Here is a 19,016-nt window from a genome sequence, read left to right as displayed (position 1 = left end):
ATTTGCATCTGAACAGTATGAAGCCTTGCGCAAAATTCACCGCAGAAAAGTGCGCCGGCGGAAGAATCTTTTTGGCAGACGCATATTATTACGCGCTCGGACGCTGGTGTACGAGCAAAGTTCACCATCTACTTGAAGTCCATGCACCCGTCTGCTCACAGTCGTTCTGTCGTTACAGCGATGTTTAACCGTGTGATGGACTCATGCTCAACGGCTACAAAGTTGATAGTGGCGCTGAAGACAGTCAGGAATGATGTCAAACGCAACACCTCAGTAAATTGCCCGAGGCAATTTACTGAGGTGATGCTGCGGAAAGTCATGACCCGGCATTCAAGGCAGCAGCGGATCCTCGGAACCAAAACGTACAGCAATAGTCTATATTCATGAAATTATTGAACGGCTGCCTACAATTTTTAAGAAACACGGCGTCCTGATTACACATGTGCCGACGAGCAAGCTAATTAGGAATGAGCTCACCAACGGGAAAGACGCTTTGCCTCGCTTATGGAAGTAGGTTATAAGATTCCCTGTGCAGACTTCTCATCTGTCTACATCGGAGAAACGGGAAACTTTCAAAGACGACAGAAACAACACAGGAACGATGCAGTCAAGAGCCAAGTGGTATCCAATGCCATCATAGAGCACGTTGAAAACATGCGCCACCCTATAAACTGGGACGAGGGAAAGGTGATTACCACGGAAAAGAACTTTTAAGCAAGACTACGTCTGGAATCCCTGGTTAACTGTATACCACAAGCAAGCTCAATAGGACGCATGTCAACCTGCACAACGTGTATTCTCTAACCCTGGGACCATGTGCTCAAGCATTCATAAAATACTGTCATCCTTTGAGCTAGGAAACGTCCTTGACCGATTGACGAACGCTGGCTGTGCATTTCCTCTGATACATTGGTATCAATGAGACACTTTAGTTTGCTCAGTGTTGTGCTGTCTTTTCTGTATGTTGTACATTTGTGTGATGTACTGTGCATATCATTTTATTTTTCATCATACCCATCTGGAGTATCATGCTAGGCATGCCGTCGGGCGAACCTCTCCAGTCCTCATTAAAGAGCCTCTGTGTCTCATTGATCTGCAATGACTAGCTGATTTACCAGATATATGTTACAATTATTCTCAAGGCGCATTTGAGAAACGGGAATAGCTAGTATAAATGGCTTGATAGGCGCAATGGCTCACTCATATAGAACGGATTTCATACAAGCATTGCAAGCGCGTCGCCTCACCGCATATTTCCAGATGTCAAGCTGAAACCGTAAGAATGGCGCACGCCAGGAACACGACCAGGACCAGAGCTCACTATATCAAACTGCACGGTTGCCTAACCAACTGAGACTCTTATAGAAGGGCTAGTGCATTTTGCCCTTGGCGTTGCCAGGAAAGTGTCTCTATGGCACCGGTCTCGGCTTTCGCTTTAGCAAAGGACGCCAATTTTTTAGTAGTGTGACTGTGTGCTGCTGAGCCGTTCTTCTATAGAGGACAAGGTACCTCAGCGACACCTGCAGGGAGCACGCGTTCGCATTGTGATACCGTCGATAAAGTGAACGAAAGCTGAAAAGAAGCCACCGAGCAAGAGTATTACTTATGCCAGCTTTTCAAAGTGCTCAGCGTACGGTGTGACGTTGAAGACTACAAAACGCCACTTAAAACACAATATCAGGGTGTTTGCTTTGTTCATACCCTCCGCGGTAGCTTATTAGCTATTGAATTGCGTTGCTGAGCTCGAGAACATGGGTTGGATTCCGGTCGCGGCGGCCGTGCTTCTATGCGGGCGAAATGCAAAAGAGAGAGAAAGGATGCAGAGAAAGGCAAGGAGGCTAACGAGATGTAGTTCCGGTTGGCTACCCTGCACGGGGGGGGGGGGGGTAGAAGTATGGGGATAGAAAAAGGGAAAGAGAGCGGAAGAGGAATGCAAAAAAGCGCGCGTACTTAGACTTAAGTGCACGTTCAAGTATACCTCATGTGGTTAAAATGAATCCGTAGTCCCCCGCTATGGCGTTCCTCTTAATCATGTCGTGGTTTTGGCGCGTAAGACCCGGGGAATATGACTATATATATATATATATATATATATATATATATATATATATATATATATATATATATATATATATATATATATATATATATATATGGTAGGTGGGGAGTTTCCGGCCCCGCACCTCGTTACAATGTATGCCTACATATATATGTTGACTTGAGACGGAGAGAGAGAGAGAAACATTAATGATGTACTAAATCGCACCGGACAGCTTCCCGCCGGGAGTCCTCTGCCGGGATAGAGCCCTCAGTACAGGACCGCATCAGCCGTGATAACTTTAAGTAGGGGACCGGGTTGAACCCCAGAACCGTTTCTATGCATACGGTACTACAATGTCACGTGTATAGTTCTTCACTAGCTGCCTCTAGATGTGATGTGATAACTTTATTTGGAATCCGGCGATTGGGAGGCCCGGGCCTGGGGCCGCCTAGATGGCCACTGGGAGCTGCTGCTCCCGTGCGGCTTCCTTGGCTCGCTGGACGGCCCAAAGTTGGTCTTGGAATTCTGAGCTGAGCAGCACGGCTGACCCCCGCACCCGTAGATTTTCTGGGGAGGCTGCCATATTATTTTGGTATATTTCACATCCTCACCACATGCGTTGAAGGGTGGCTGTAACAAACTTGCATAGCTTGCACATATCGCTCGCGTATATATCGGGGTAGAAAGTTTTTAGCTGCATGGAACTCGTATATAAGTTGCTGTTTGTAGTCGCCTCCAAGTAACGGACTCAGCTCTGTTCAGTTTAGTGTGAGGCGGTGGTAATAGTCGCCTCCGATTTTGATAGAATTCGGTAATATCGCCATATCTTGTTAATCTATCTATTTATCTCCAGATTTCCTCCTCCGCATTCTCCTGACCGATGGAAGTCACTCTTAGCTCAGCTCGGCGAGTAAGACCTCGAGCTTCGTGGTGTGCTACCTTGTTGAGGTTGACTGCGGGAATGTCTGGAGACGTATGCGCTGGGAACCAGAGCAATTGCCTGCCGTTATTCTCTGCATTGGAGAATTTTGCTTCATTGACTTTGATGATGCGCCGTGCCTCAGGAGAGATCCCACCTTTTGCATAATTTCTAATGGCTGCTTGAGAATCGCTAATGATATAGTGAGCATTCGTGGCGACCAATGCTAGTGCAATGGCTACCTCCTCTGCTGTCTTGGAATGTTTGGTATCAAGTGATACGCTTGTAACGGGTTTTTGGGTGTGATCTACAATTACTGCTACGTAGCTATTTCTGTGTGGGTATTCAGCCGCGTCTACAAAGGTTGCTCTGTCGTCTGACCCAAAGCTTCGGATCATTTTCTCTGCTCTACTCTTGCGTCTGCCGTCGTTGTAACCTGGATGCATGTTCTTGGGTATATTTGGTACTAGGAGTTCGTCACGAATTTCTCTCGTTATCCTCCTCTTTTCCCCGTATAGATTGTGGTAATTCATTCCTAATTTGCTTAGTATATGCCGTCCCGTTTTGGTTTTCGTTAGTCGTTCTGCTTGAGATGTTTGTTGTGCTTCTATGAGTTCGTCCAGCGTGTTGTGGAGTCCTAACATTAGCAAGAGATCCGTGCTCGTACTGATGGGAATCCCTAGTGCTAGTTTGTATGCCTTTTTTTCAGGTTGTTAATTTTAGTCTTTTCAGCTGCAAACCAATTGTGGAAGGCTGCTATGTATGTGATATGACTGATCACGAATGATTGTATCAGCCGTGTGATACTTTCTTCCTTCATACCCTGGTGCTTGTTAGTAATTCGTGTGATTAATTTCGTGGTGTTTGTTATGTCTAACTTCTTTATGGTTTCCCCATTTGTGCCTTTGTTCACTATTACTAGACCCAGCACCTTGAGCTGGTTGACTATTGGGATATTCCGCACGTTCTTGGTGTGTAGCTTGATTTCCTCATAAGCCTTGTTTTTGTCGTATCCTTTGGGAGGCCTGCCCATAAGTGTGGGGCGATACAAGAGAAGTTCAGAGTTCTCTGTAGAGCATGTGAGGTCTGTTCCTATGAGGTGTTCCTCTACTGTGTTAATTGCAGTTAGGAGTCATTGTTCTATTGATCCGTCGCTGCCATCACAGGCCCAGATAGTAATATCGTCAGCGTAGATTGTGTGATTCAGGGACTCTATGTGATTTCATTTTTCGGGGAGTCCCATCAAGACGAGATGAAACAGCATCGGCGAGATGACAGCACCTTGCGGCGTGCCGCCCCCCCCTCCCCCCTATGCCGATATCGGGCGACTTGAGCCCTCCGACGGAGGTGACTGCTTTCCTATCTGACAGGAAGCTCGTGATGTAGTCATACGTCCGTTGCCCTAGTCCTATTCGTTCGACGTTTTCCAATATGTTTACGTGGTTGGCATTATCGAAAGCCTTTTTAACATCAAGGCCCGAGATGGCCCTTGTAGAGCGCGTTTTATAATCGATTTTCTGATGCTTAAGTTGGAGCATCGCATCTTGTGTCGAAAGGTTTTTGCGAAATCCTATCATTGTATCTGGGTATATGTTATTATCCTCTAAGAAGTTGTCTACTTATTACATGTTCCATTAATTTTCCTACGCAGGATGTTAGAGAGATTGGTCTGAGGTTGTCGATCTCAAGCTTCTTACCAGGTTTTGGAATGAGCGTTATTGTCGCTTTCTTCCATTGAGTTGCATGGCACTTCTCCCTTTACCCAACACTCGTTTATGTATTCTGTTAGTTTGGATATCGAGCCATCATCGAGGTTCCTGAGAGTCTTGTTGGTTATACCATCCGGGCCTGGGGCGGATTTGGTGCTTAACTTTTGTAGGCCCTCGCGGATTTCTGCCTCCGTGAGTTCCTCGTCTAATTTTGCGTTTGTATTCCCGTTGTAGCTAGGATAGTTGCAAGGGGGTGCCTGTGTTAAATATTTCTGCTGTAATTCATTGAGAAATTCCTCTTTTGTGCCCTCATATGCGTGTATTAACTTATTAATGGCTTGCATGTGATTTTTCTTCTTATTGTCATGGTCAAGCAGGAACCTGAGCATGTTCCAGGTTTTGCCGGTGCTTAATTGTCCGTCCATGGAATTCATATCTCGTCCCATTGTTGTTTGGTCAATTGCTTAGCATGTTCTTCTATTTTTTTTTTTGTTGAGGAGCGCTATGCGCTTCCTTAATTTCCTGTTATGCTTCTGACCGCTAAGTCTATTCTCAAGAGACTGCTTAGCTTCCCACATGTGGAGAAATCTGCTGTCGCATTTATCCAAGTTAGATTCAGGTGGTGCTATTTTTGTGGCAGCTTTCACGTCATCACTGAGCTCCTTAGTCCATTGTTCTATGCCTGCGATTGATCGTTGTTGTGTCGTCTCTCGCATTCTACGAAATAGTTCCCAGTCTACTAATTTGATCTGCCATTCCTTGGGTCTATTCGGCCCTTTTCTGACGTGTAAAATATGCGGTGGTCACTACCCCAATCTTCCAGTGGGTTGTACCACGTCACCTTTTGAATATTCTTGGTAAAGGTTAGGTCTGGGGTTGTGTCCCTGTTTAGCGCCGTGCCTACTCATGTTGGAGTGGCGGGGTGTGTGACGAGCGTGAGGCCTAATTCTTGAGAGTCGTTCCATAAGTCCCTTCCTTTTGCTCTGGTATATAAGTATCCCCACGTGGTGTGTGGGGCATTAAAGTCTCCTCCTATAACTATCGGATTTTCTCCAGCAAGTCTGAGTGTTTTCTGGAATAGGTTCTTGAATTTGTGTTTATGTAGCGTGGGGTTGCTATAAATGTTGAGAATAAATAAGCTACGTCCTATCTTTTTTTGTGGAATGAGCTCCAATAGAATATTGTCAATGTGCGTTATGCCTGTGTTGTGCTGCACGCAAGTTATGTTTCGTTTTACGAGCGTGGTTAAAGCCCTGGTGTCCCCTTCGGCATAGCCAAAAGATCTGTATCCTGCTAGCTTTGCAATCCCGTGTGTTTGCTGCAGAATTAGGACGTCCGGTGTATCCTTGTCTTTTAAATACTGCTGCAAAACTGACTTTTTGTTTTCGTAACTTCTACAATTCCACTGCCATATCCTGAACCCTTTTTTAGCGCGCCCCATTTCGGGTGCGACCATGGGAGTGAGACGGGAGGTTGGAGAGAAGCTGATCTTATATAATTATGTGGTTGTGAAGTGGGTAAGGATTGTGGTACTGCTGATATGATATGATATGATGATAGAGGAACAAGAAGAATATGATATTATGCTTTTAGTACACACTGATAGTCCCGCGTGCGGCACAGGCAAACTCGTTCCGGCGATGTATTCAACTTCGCATTCGGAGTCCGTAATTATGTAAGGATTCTTTTCATCCAGTTCCATTCATATCTCATCACCCGCTTCGCTGAGTGGCTCATCTCGGCGACAACTGGGGCACGGCTTCGTGCAAACCAATAACGAAGGGCAAGAAGAATGGAAAAGGGAAACGATCGTTACATATAACATGGGTCCAGGAGTTGTAGCACATTGTTGCACGTAGTGCGAAGCGTATAACTGCCGTCGAAGAAAATAAAGCTAGGAAAGTGCGCAAGTACAAAAAGTAGGTACCTGCGTAGGTACATGTTTGTGCTAATGCTACGTTTAAGTTAAAGATAGCTCATTTACCAGGGTAAACATTTACGAGACGGTTGGCATTATACTATATGTCCTTCATTTTGCAGTAAAACAATAAGGGTTGTCATATAAGAATCCAACAGTGCATTCTCCTACGTCACGCCGCACTGCGATGCACCCGACTTTGCACTCGCTTCCTTGCCACCAACTTTTCTCCCGCATAGTTACGCTCTTGCCGACACGCCGCGTTACGAAGATGACCGGAAGCGATAATAATTGGAACAACAGCTGTTGTCCGCAAAAGACAAAACTGCGCCGTTCAGTGTCATCTGCGAAAAACGGCGCGCCGTTCGAGCGCCTCATACATGAAAAACAAACAGAAAAAGTCGGGCTCGCCCTAAAGGCGTAGAAGTGATAGGGACAGCAAAGTATTACACAACTACATGTAATAAGCTTTATTGGAAGTGTAAATTGCAGTAAACATTCACTTACTAATTAAACTAACAAGCACGGTGTCACGCACTTGCACAGGCAAACAAAAACAGATCTCATTCTAAGACCGTGAACACATGCTGTCATGAAGAGCAGAGGCGAGCCTCATGCTGCCTCTTGCTTCAACGCGTTTTTGGAACTTGAGATTACGCGATCTTCAGCACTAACTGTGACAGAAGACAGCGCACACAAAGCATCAGCTGGGGCCGCATAATCTTCGCAACCGCAGCAGATGGGCCTGATTCACCGGAGTTTTGTACCCACCGTGCTGTCACCTGGTGGCGAGTGACGAAATTGGCTGGGTAATACAAGTCGTGGCTCTCCAGATTGAATTACGCTATCGCAGATCTGCACTGCCAATCCTAGGTAAATATACCTGGTAGCGAAGCTTCCATAGGAGCCCATACGTTCAAAACATGGCGGTCCATCGCCGGTTCATGGGGCTTAGCGCCATCTGTATGTGGTGGGAACACTTCCGGCGGAAGAAAAAATAACGTGACGCCATGTCCGTTAAAAGCAAAAGTGACGTCATTTTGTTTTCGAAGGCGCGAAATTTGTTTTGTTCTTCCTTTGGAGCTATATATTTAAATGCCCCGCCATTCGACTTGATGGGCGTTTCGAGCTTTCAGCGTGGAAAGCGATGCAGGAAAAGGCCAGCTGTACGGTTGTCGAAATCACATCCCTGCACAGAACATACTTTTTTTGGAGGCCGACGAAAGCTTTAGGTGTAGAGTGCTGATCCTATTGTCGGATGCCAAGCCCGTCGGCCAGTAGTCGCACGAAAACAACTACACAATTATCTGGCGGTCGTAACTCACTACTTTTGACTGAACAGATTAAAGCAATGAAGCTACCCGCGTCACCAAATTCAGGCAAACTTCGACAAGCAAGAAAGCACTAATTGTGAGGGGGGCGTATTTCAACAGGTGATACGAGTGCGCCGGTGCGCCTTTCTGCCCATTTCAAGACGTGCATTGCACTGCGAGTGATAGTGGCATCAACGCCCCCTTTAGCGATGGGCGCTGAAAAGAAATGGATTTATTATTAATAATAAAATTAAACGTATTTTCTTAACTCATCACGAATATGTAAAATTGACTAGGAATTTTATTTTCGTGAATGAATCTAACTGTGTCTCGTTTAAATTAAAAACGCGTTTTCCTTTCGCAATGTTTGTTCCCTCCAAACATAGTCGCGCTTCAATCGCTGCTCCCATAACCGCCCATGCTGATGTCGGTGACAATCTGTACTGAACCGCTTTTCGCCCGAAGCTTCGCGACCTATTTGGATCGACCTTGGCCAATCTGCGCAGTCGGTCTGAATTACTTTGTTTGTACGTTCAGACTTCATTTCTTAGTTTATTTGGGTGTCTAGCTACCTGCAAAGGCACCTACGTTCTCTGAGAAAAGCCTGTGGGACAATTCCTCGAGACAGCACTTTGTTTTCCGGTTAACCATGCAAAAGCTAGAGCAAAAATGCAGTCAAATCTTAAACCGCGTTTGATAGTGTTTTTAATTTATTAGTGGTACGAGCATCGAGTGACACTCTTGTTTCTTGCGTAGCACTTCCGGTTCACCTCCTGAGACGACCGGGGACGAAATTCCAAATAGATCACACACACAAAAAAAATAGTACAGCGCAAAATAGATGGGTCTCATTATAGATATATCAGAGCATAAGTTCAATTACAAGTTGACTTATTGAAGTGTCTGGAATAAATAGAATTAATTAGAAATCACTGAGACGCGCGGGAACAAAATTCAACAGAAATAAAAAAATAGAAGAAATAGAATAGTACAGCACAAACTTCATGGGCTTCATTATATGCAGGGCGTCCCAGCTAACTTGGACCAAGATGTTGAGAAAAACATATGCCTTCTTCGGAACAGAAATTACGTGAATGATGTTAGCCTTTATCTAAACTTACAGTACCATGTTTTTTGCTTGTCTGTTTTTTTTGAGTAATTAGCCGAGATAATTTAATTAGCTTTCTTTAAATATAGCAAACGTCCAGGCGTCAATAGAAAAGTTGCGCAGCTCCACAAATATTGCCCAATCCAGGTACTTCCAACGAGATAGACTTAGCGTGGCCATTTTTGTACGGGAAAAACGAAAGCCCGCGGAGTTTAAAAAATACCATTACCAGTGAATTTTCCCTTTCTTTAGTTGTCATGACTATGTCATACACGTCGTCCAGTTTTGTGCAATATCTCAATGAGTATATCAGAAGCTCTCAGTGCGCATATCAGAAGCTCTTCTACACTTTGGTCTTCAGGGCATTATATAAAAATCTATTATATTGTTACGCAAACGAAGGATTAAAACTGGAAACTGTTTACAAAATACGTTTACAAGGAATAATGCAGCGCTGGCCAGTTCAGCCGACAGCTCGAGAGCGAGAGAGCGTTCTTCCGCGTCTTTTCTCGAGTGATGGCGCCCACGTGCCTCGATATAGCAATTAAATACCAAACGCGTGTAGCATATCCCCTGGCGGCAGAAGCGATGTCCCGGAGCCTCTAAATGTCATCACTGGGGGGAGGGGGGAGGTGATACTACTTCAGTCGTGTAACGTGCATGATATCACTGGGCTGGGAAGCAGATGGGGCGTCAGGGGCGATCTCGTAGGCGACGCAAGTCACGGCACGAAGCACTCGGTATGGGCTGTCAGGATTAGGGCTCAATCCCATCGCTCGTGATCCGTTGTCAAGATTGGAGTCCGGAATGAATTCGAAGGTAGCTGGCCCATGCCGTCGTCCAACTTATCCACGCTGAGGACGTTGATGAAGGGAAGGACTGCTTCTCATCGAGAACGAGGAATAAGGGCTTATTTACAGTAGTTACATGCAGTTCATCAGTCTAGCATGACTGCGAGAGAAAGTACGTCAGTCTAACACGACTGCTTGAGAGAGTGTCTCAGTCTAACATGACTGCTTAAGAAAGTGTCCTGAGCATCCGCACTACAGCCGTTTATAAACAATCGGTCCTCCCCCGATCCCAAGGTGGCGGTAACGTTCTTCCAGTCATCGTAAACACGCCGCCTCTCCGCGGGACGGTTTACACACACACACACACACACACACACACACACACACACACACACACACACACACACACACACACACACACACACACACACACACACACACACGCACACGCACACACACACACACACACACACACACGCCGACGTCAGAGCCGACGTCAGAGGGGCTTCGTAGAACTCGGAGCCGACCCGCGCAGTGCGCCCGGGTAGCCTTTGTCTTGCGTCTTGGTCGGCGCCTGGGAAGCGGTTTCCGACGACGTTGCCGCGGCAACTCCCCCACTCATAGCAGATCAGGTCCGCGTCGGGGAGTCCGGTAACAATAGTTGGCCCGCCAAACTCATTCAGTCACAACGGCGACGAGGCTAGAGCGTAACGCCAAGGAAAGTTGCCGCTACTGTCGAAACTGGCCGGCAAAACTTGCACTGCAGCTGGCCATTCTTAACAGGGTCTGTGTAACGAGAGAGCAGTTTTTCTGACAGGCCGACCTGACGCGACGGAGACCGTAGAAGCACCGAAGAACCAGGCGGGAAATGCACGTCTCGGTGTCGCCGGTCGTACAAACGCCTTTGACTCTCTTGGGACTTCAGAAGGCGGTGTTGCGTTCTCCAAGGTAGCTACCCCACCGCTGCCTATCGGTTCTTGCGACGCCTGTTTATCGAACCTCGACCGACGTTACTATTGGGAAGCGTGACGTCGTCGGCGGGCTGCAGGCATCCGGCTAGGCCATGGCGACAAAGCAAGGACGAGACGATGGCCAGTGCGAAACTTGCATGGTTTATTCAATGGTTGGTGAAAGATAAGAGAATGAAGTGAAAGTGTACGTTTCGGAGCCCCTTTAAGTAGGCTCTCTAAAATCGCGAAACGGATCTTGCTCACGTCAACGTCGCGTGACAGGCACTGAGTCTGGTTTCCGGATGGGCGTCTCCCACTTTTAGTGAGCCGGTACGGGCCCGCCTCCGCAGGTACCAAGCCCCCAAGTCCGGGATTGGAGGCGCTTATCCTTTCTTCTAGGCGACGTTGGTTCGCGAAAAGGGCGCCTGGTCCATCTCCCAGTTGACGTGGTAAGCCCTCATCATGGGTTTGCAGCTGCTCTCGTTTTCAGTGAGCCTGTAGGTCCGGGAAGGGTGGCTTGATCCTTTCTTGTAGGCGACGTTGGTTAACGGAAGTTCTCCTGTAAAGCTTGACAGTTCGTGGAAAGGGCGTCTGGTTGGGGATAAGCGGCTGATCCATTGTCCCAGTTTACGTCTTCACGAGCGTGTCTCCGCTGGCTCCAGGAGTCCTGTCTAGTTCGCGGAAAGGGTGCACACACACAAAGGGGCCTGTGAACACTGCTGGGCGTCCGTCAGACCGGCCTCCACTCGAGATGACCATAGCAAATTAGGAATTCACCCTTCGTTTCGATGCAGCATGGTGGTCAAGCATCGCTTTCTCACGGGGTGTTTCACGCCAGCCGTAATAGCAATCACGGGCAATTTCCCTTGCGTGCACGTACAGCGGGCGATGGCGTGAAGTGCATATTCACTAGTCGGTGCCGCGTGAATAGGGAGGGTTGTATCGAGGGGCAGTGCTGGTTCTCGGCCGAACCGAAGGAAAATGGGAAATAACCGACTGTGTCATGGCGCGAGGAATTATAAGCAAATGTGACAAACGGTAGAGCGAGGTCCCAGTCACTGTGGTCTGAAGAGACCTGTTTCGCGAGCATGTCTGTGAGAGTGTGATTGAGACGCTCCGTGTGGTCATTTGTTTGCGAATGGTATGACGTGGATAGCTTGTACCTCGTGGCAAAGGATTGCAGGATGTCCGCGGTAACTTTTGATAGGAATGTCTGGCCACGGTCTGTGAGTTGTCGCTGAGCTCCATGTAATAAGATCACGTCGCGTAGAAGAAAATCGGCAACATTGGTGGCGCAGCTTGTAGGAAGCGCTCAGGTGATGGCGTAGCGCGTGGCGTAATCCGTGGCCACAGCGATCTACCTGCTCCCAGAGGTAGAAAGAGGAAAAGGGCCAAGTAAGTCCAAACCAACCCGAAAGAATTGTTTCCCGGGAATGTCGAGTGGGTGAAGGTACCCAGCAGGGAGCTTCGATGGTGTCTTGCGTCGCTGACATTTCTCACGCGCAGCTACGTATCTACGAACGGAGCGAGCAAGCCCTGGCCAAGAGAAACGTCGGCGGATCCGGTCGTAGGTACGTGACACAACCATGTGACCGGCAGTGGGGAGGTCGTGAAGTTCGTGGAGAACAGCCGAGCGAAGGTGTTTAGGGTTCACAAGGAGTAATGCAGGGCCGTCGGGGTGAACGTTGTGGTGGTAGAGTACGCCATCTTGAAGTGTGAATAAGCGAAGGGAACTGTCGGCAAGTGACAATTCCAGGCGGTCAGTGATGATACGCAAGGACGGGTCACAGAGCTGCTCGTCGGCGACATGGAGCAGGGGAAAAACAGAGAGAACATAGGCGTTGGTGTCAGTACCAGACGTAGAGGTCGCGTCTTCGACTTGGTAGTGTTAGATACGGGACCTTTCCCTGAGCCTCCTTCGAGTTCACCAGACCACAACGAATCGCGTCACACCTAATTAAGGAGCGCAGGAGCACATCTACCACGTTCCCGAGGAGCGGCCCGTCCAAACAAGTTGGCATCCCCCACCTCGTGCGCCGCATGTGGAGCTATTCACTGCTTGACTTTTCCCGAAAGTGTAGGGGAGCCTGCCAGGATTCCAGGTAACCTGGGTCCCGAGCGAAGCAGCTTTGCAGCTCTGAAAGGTCGCTCGAAGACAAACCGTCTCCTCCCATCCACCTATAGTGACGGCGCTTGCAAGCCGCGAGGCAACGACGGCCGTAATGCACCGTAAAGCCCTGGGAGCCGAAAACCCTTGGTCGAAAACTCTTGGCCGAAAATGAGGACACCTGAGTGGGCTCGCCGATTGGCCGAGCGTGACGTGACTTCGAGACACCGAAGGGGTTAAAAGCCAGAGACCGGGAGCAGCAAGACAGCATTCCTTCATTCACCTCTTTCGAGCATCTTGCCACAGGCCGCAGCGTCCGAGTTGCTGCCGGCCCGTAATGACTTTACGACTGTTAATTTCTTTGTACTCTCACTGTAAATAGTGTAAGTAAACCTCCAGTTTTTCATCTCAAAGTCTTCCTCAACCTCAGCCAACTCCCGCACCCAACGGCAAGGTCCAATATCTGGGGGACAGCAATTTGAATTGCTGTCCCAGCCATTCAGCATTTGAATTGAATCCCAGCAATTTGAATTGCCTGGGGGGCAGCCGCTCCCCCCAAGAGGGGGGAGGGGCTGCCCCCCCACCGAGACAAGTGGTTCTTGTGGGGAAAGGAGGAAAGGCTAGCACTATCTTCTGCAAACCATGCGGGAGCACGGCTCAGCGCCAGCAGGGTGGGGGCGCTGGGAGTAAAGGAGAGAGAGGGTAGGAGAGAGAAAGGTAGAGGGTCGTCCTAGCAGCATCAGAGCAGCCCGGCCGGGAGGGCCCAGTGGGTTCGACCGGAGGAGTAGGCTGGTGGTAGACCGCATAGGAGTTGTCCCAGTAGAAGTGAAGTTGTGGCGGATCAGGAAGCCCGAGGTGGTGGGATGGCCACTGGCTATCCGTCTTTGTAGAAATTTCCTATAGTCTCGCCGTGAACCCCGACGAGTCAAGGTACTCGACGACATTTAGGAAGGCTGGTAGCTGATTACGACAGCGGAAGAGGATATCTTCCTGTCGTGAACATGGGACCCCCAGGCAGTGGAACTCGTGCAGAAGTAGGCCGCGGTGCTGCAGGTGAGCAGGGCAAGCCAGCAGGAGGTGCTCCAGAGTCTGGTTTACCACAAGAGGCACAGACTGGCGACGTGGCTTTCCCAAGGTGGTGCCGGCGGGCAGTGGTTCAGTAGCAGCCAATTCGCTGTCGGATCAGCCATGGTGCGGTGGAAGAGGCCGTGGAGGCCAGCCCAGGGATACCCGTTTGTCCGGGTGGCAGGCGATGATGTGCCGGCGCAGCCTGTGTCTCGAGAAGTCTGCGGCCGTTACAGCAGGGCTGAGGGGGACTGTGAAGAAGTGCACAAAAAGTACCGAGCGCAAGAGCAGACGACATTGCGGCCGTCCTCAACAAGAGGAAAGGGAAGACGAAGGAGGCTCGTGCAGCGCATGAAAAAGGGGCTCGCGCCACGGAGATCGTTCGAACGCCGGCGCGACTAGGGCCACCGGGCCTTCGGAACCGACATCTCCTGGCGAGGTTCACCTGACCGGGCGTCCGTCTTCGGGACTGGGAACGCCTCAGGTCGCTGCCTTGCACGAGACCCCGGAACGGCCTGCTGCGGCCTCGAACCCGCTTCTACGCGCGAGGTTCGGGTGACCGGGCGTCCGTCATCAAAACGAGCGCCTGGGGCCTGCTCGAGACTTCAGAGTGGCCTGTTCGCGTCCACGGAGCTGTGGGCCGTCCACCTTTTCCTGCCCCGTGCCGCTGCGTCTGCTCTACCACCACGCCGGTCATCAGTCGACGAGCGAGTGTTCCACTTCAAGAACTCTACGCCTCACCACAGTCCGTACTTCTACCGCAACCTCGTGAGACTATATTTGTCTTGTTTACGAACAACCGTGTATGTGTGGGGCTAGTTTAAGATATTTTTTTCGTGTTCACGTGCCGTCCAATATAATTGTGTGTTTGCTCATCATGCACCGTCTCCTCCATCTTCCTCGCGTCACACGCTTTGCAACGTGACGATCCTAACAACATCACAGGGACGCTTGAGTGGTGGGCACTCTTTGCAAGAGTGTCCGCCTCTTCATTGCCGGGGATCCCCACGTGTTCCGGTAGCCAATGCAGGGATAGTGAGCATCCTGCGCCCTGAAGGGCCGTCAGTCTTGCAGACAGCAGCGCAACCCCAAGGCTAGCCCTGTCAGGGCTCTGCAGGCAGAGCAGCGTCGCCTTGGAGTCACAGAAGATGGCTTCCGGGGTCGCTGGTAGCTCCTCTGCCAGTAGGTGTCCAAGTAAGGTGGAGTCCTGCTAGCTCTGCTGCGTAGAGCTTGCATGTTCCGGGAAACGGCAGAGATTGCTCTTTTGTAGGGCTGGTGTGACGCAGGCTGCTGTGGATGAGCCCGTCTCCGGTATCACGGATCCATGGACGAAGATGTGAAGGTGGTCCCCAAGTCTCTTTTGGAGGAGAGAGGCTGCCGTCTGCTGTAGGGCACATGTTGCAGAACGGTTCTTCGGGACACCTGGCAGCTCCGTCGAGATAGGGAGTGGTGGTCGCTGTGGTGGGCGAGGCTGTACAGTATTTGCAGGCGTGTCCCCTATGACATCCTTATAGAGGCCACACAGCCGTCCCATGTGTGATGCTGGCCGGGAGCGTAGGCGGGTCAGGGGTGCTTGACCATCTGCGGCATGGTGTAGGTGATCAATGTGTCGCAGCCCCTATTGCAGAAAGAGTAGTGACAGGGGCCAGGCACCTGCCTCAGCAAGAGCGGCGGCCACTTGCGAGGTTCGAGGAACGCCAAGACAGAGCCGTATTGCTCACCGGTGCTGCAGCTGCAGTTTCCGCCTGCGGGGCGGGGGCAGCGCCACAAGAGGGAGGCTATAGAGTAGCCATGAAGTGGCTCACAGCTTCAAAGAGCTTCAGGGCCCACCTGGTGGTACAGCCCTGTCCACGGGCAAGGAGCTGTGAGATCGCCTTGCGGACGCGAAGCGTCTGGGCACAGAGGGCCTTCGTAGCCGGCAGCCAGGTCAGCCGATGCTCAATGCGGAGCCCCAGGTAGGTGACTGCCTTGCTCCATGGGATCTGGAAGCCCTCCAAACGCAGCCGGGTATCTGAGCGGTGGGCTGCTACTCTGGGATGTAGCAGCAAGGCCTCGGTCTTCCTGGCCGAGATGGTAAGGCTGATGCTGCACAAGTAGGCAGCCGCAGTGTCCAGGGTGTCCAATGCCGCACGTGCATTGCGGATGTGTTGTGGTGGTCCCCGAACACATAGGGCGATGTCATCCGCATAGATTGAGGACTGCACGGGGAAGTGAGGGTCGATCAGCAGGGCAGCAGGCAACCGTGCCAAGGCCAGGTTGAAAAGGAAGGCGCTCACCACTGACCCCTTTGGCACACCTGCAGTGACTGGACGGGGGTGCTCTTCGATCGACCCACATGTACCCTGAGGGTGCGATTGTGCGTGAACGACGAGAGCAACTCCCGCAGGTTGCCGTAGATGTCGAGGAGGTCCAGGCCCTGCTGGGCGACTGAGTGAGGGAGGGTGTCGAAGGCACCCTGTACGTCGATCAGCAAGAGCATCATGAGGTCCCCGCCGGCCTTGGCGTCCTCCAGGGTGGACGCCAAGTCAGCGATGGAGTCCGCAGTGCACCGCCGCCACCGGAAGCCCGTCTGTTGGTCTGCCAGGAAGCCGCGAGCGCAGGCCACCCAGTCCAGTCGTGCCACGGTCATGATCTCCATGGGAGACCGGTCAATATGATGAGAGTTCGCCAGTCGGTTTTCTGTCCTTGAGGATGGGTGCCACAATGGCTGTGCGCCATGCCTCTGGCACCTGCCCTGACTGCCATATCTCATTGAAGCACTCGAGCAGGCGCTGTTGCTCGCTGGCGGCCAGGTTGCGGAGCATCTGTGGCGTTACACCATCTACTCCTGGTGCGCTGCGCCGTTTCCCTCGCCTCAGAGCCACCTGGAGCTCGTGCAGGGCAAGTGCCTCTTGGAAGAGGGCAGTGACCTGGCTGGAGGTCCAAGCAGGGTGGAGGCTTTGTAGACAGGTGGGCACCTGGGCAGGGTGGTGTCCGACCGTCAGAATGGCTGCACTTTGTGGCACTGGAGGGGCAAACCGGTCCGCCAGGAGTTCCGCGAGGGCCTCTTCGCTGATTCCTAGTGAGATGGCCACAGCGAGAAAGGATTGACGGCTCGTCCTCTTATCGGGGAGTGATTTGAGTAGTCGCAAAGCTAGGGGACCCCTTTAACGGTCCTTGATGCTGGAGCACAGGCTCACCCAGATCTGGTTACTCGTGCGCCGGGCCTGTCTTCTACAGCAGGCGTCCACTCGTCTGTACTCAGTCCAGCGCTCTGCCTTCCCTGTCCGAATTGCTCTCCGCTCCGTGCGGCGCCAGGAGGCACGGAGACTGAGTAGGCTGAGATCCGAGGCAGGGGTGTCCGGTGGGGCACAGCAGTGAACGGTAGCCGCCTGGGCGCACTCCGAGATGGCGTCTAGGAAGTCGTAGCGATCGGCCGCCTCACTACAGTGCTTCCTAAACAGAGACCAGTCCATGACGTGGAAAGTTCTGGTCTTTGGCTTCCTTCCGTGCACAGAAGTGACCACAATGGGGAAGTGGTCCGAACCCCAAGTGTCCGGAGTTGTGTCCCAGGAGTAGGAGCACTGTTATGTGGTGAGGGAGAGATCGATGGCTTAGTTAACCCCTCGGCGGAGATAGGTGGGTCCTCCGCTGTTCAGGATCACCAGTCCGGCTCTGCTGATGGCGTCGCGGAGCCTTCGGCGTCCGCTGAAGCAGCGGCGGCTTCCCCAGTCTTTGTGGCGGGCGTTGAAGTTGCCATACAGGACTGCCTGCCTCTCGAGGCGTAGAGCCAGCTAGACAAGGATGGAGGAGTCCCATGGTTTTCCTGGTCGTATGTATATGCTCGCCACGGTGGTGTCTTGGCTGCTGAGACGCACCGTGACAGCACAACAGTCCAGGGGGCCTCCTAAGACGTCGGCCACTGGAACCACAGCGTGCACCAGGTTGCACCGAACCTAGATGGCTGTCTGTGGCTTGCCGGGCTGGTGGGCGTCGTCCAGGCACGGTGCGTCTGTGCGGTCACGTGTCGTGCAGGTGCTGGCGCGTGCGTAAACGATGTATCCCGGTAGTCGCAGGTTGTCGGCCATCACGTACCCCTCCTGCAGAGCAAGCACGTCGTAGTTGCTCTGCAGGAGATTCAGGGAAAGGTTCGCGTGTCGCCGCCGCAGAGAGTTAGTGTTCCACTGGAGAACACTCGGGTGGCGGCGATCCTTCCTTGCTGTTGGCTGATCAGCAATGGTGGTTGGCTGGCTGATGGCAAGCCACTGCGTGCAGGCAGTGTCTGCAGGCAGCGGACGGGAGTGGGTGGTCAGCTGGCAGCATGGCGCTGACTGCTTCCATGATGAGCAGCAGGCTCGCTACCAGCTGAACCACAGTAGTCTGGGCAGGATGCGCAGCAGTGTCCTGTGTCTCCTGGCGGCACGAGGCACAAGGGGCTGGTACCGAAGGCTTGGGTGCCGGGCTGGGGCCCTTCAGCGCGCTGGCATAGGACGGCGCCAGAGGTGAGGACTGCTGCGGCCGCTGCTCCTCGCGGACTGCTGCCCTGACAGCATGCCTCGACAATGGCGAGATGGAGGAAGCCATGATTTTGCCCACCTTGCGTTCTTCCTTCCATTTGGGGCAAGCAGGAGTGTCCGCCATGTGGGAGCCCCCGCAGTTCCTGCAGCGTACAGTCTAGCAGAAGACGTTCGCCGCGTGGCTTTTGCCACAGGAGATGCAGTCGGTCGGCCACTGACAGGACTCCAGGATGTGCCCGAAGCGGCCACACTGCCGACACTGTACTGGACGGGGCCTGGCTGGCCGCACCCTGAAGCCGAGCTTGAAGAAGCGTACGTACTCTGTGGGGACCGGTCCAGCGAAACGGATGGTGACGGTGCTCTCGTCCATCGTTGCCGACAGCACAGGAATGCTGGACTCGATGGCTCCTAGCAGGTCCGTGTCTGCAGGCAGCCCGCTCACCCCGTGCAGGAAGCCCGTGCTCTAGCTGCGCTCGACCAGTAGTCGGGCAGTCACAGGGATCGCGTGCAGGTCGGTGAGCTTCAGCAACCCCTGCAGGCACTCTTAAGTGGTGGTGTCGGCGGCCACAATGATGCGCATCTGGTTGACGCGAACTGCT

The 19,016-nt window shown here is 51.8% G+C and overlaps 1 protein-coding gene across 1 annotated transcript; it reads right to left on the bottom strand.

Annotated features, from left to right (window-relative positions):
• Positions 1-16,569: 16,569 nt before the first annotated feature.
• Positions 16,570-17,376, bottom strand: LOC139053091 (uncharacterized). Its single transcript, XM_070530236.1, has 2 exons — positions 17,101-17,376; positions 16,570-17,022 (listed from the first exon to the last, which is right to left on the bottom strand). Exons 1-2 carry the CDS (start codon positions 17,374-17,376, stop codon positions 16,570-16,572), a joined length of 729 nt encoding a protein of 242 aa, XP_070386337.1.
• Between the last annotated feature and the right edge of the window lie 1,640 nt (positions 17,377-19,016).

This window comes from Dermacentor albipictus, unplaced genomic scaffold (genome assembly GCF_038994185.2).
Source record: "Dermacentor albipictus isolate Rhodes 1998 colony unplaced genomic scaffold, USDA_Dalb.pri_finalv2 scaffold_68, whole genome shotgun sequence".
NCBI lineage: Eukaryota > Metazoa > Arthropoda > Arachnida > Ixodida > Ixodidae > Dermacentor > Dermacentor albipictus.
Note: the sequence above shows the minus strand (reverse complement) of the source record. Positions and strands in the feature narration are given on the sequence as shown.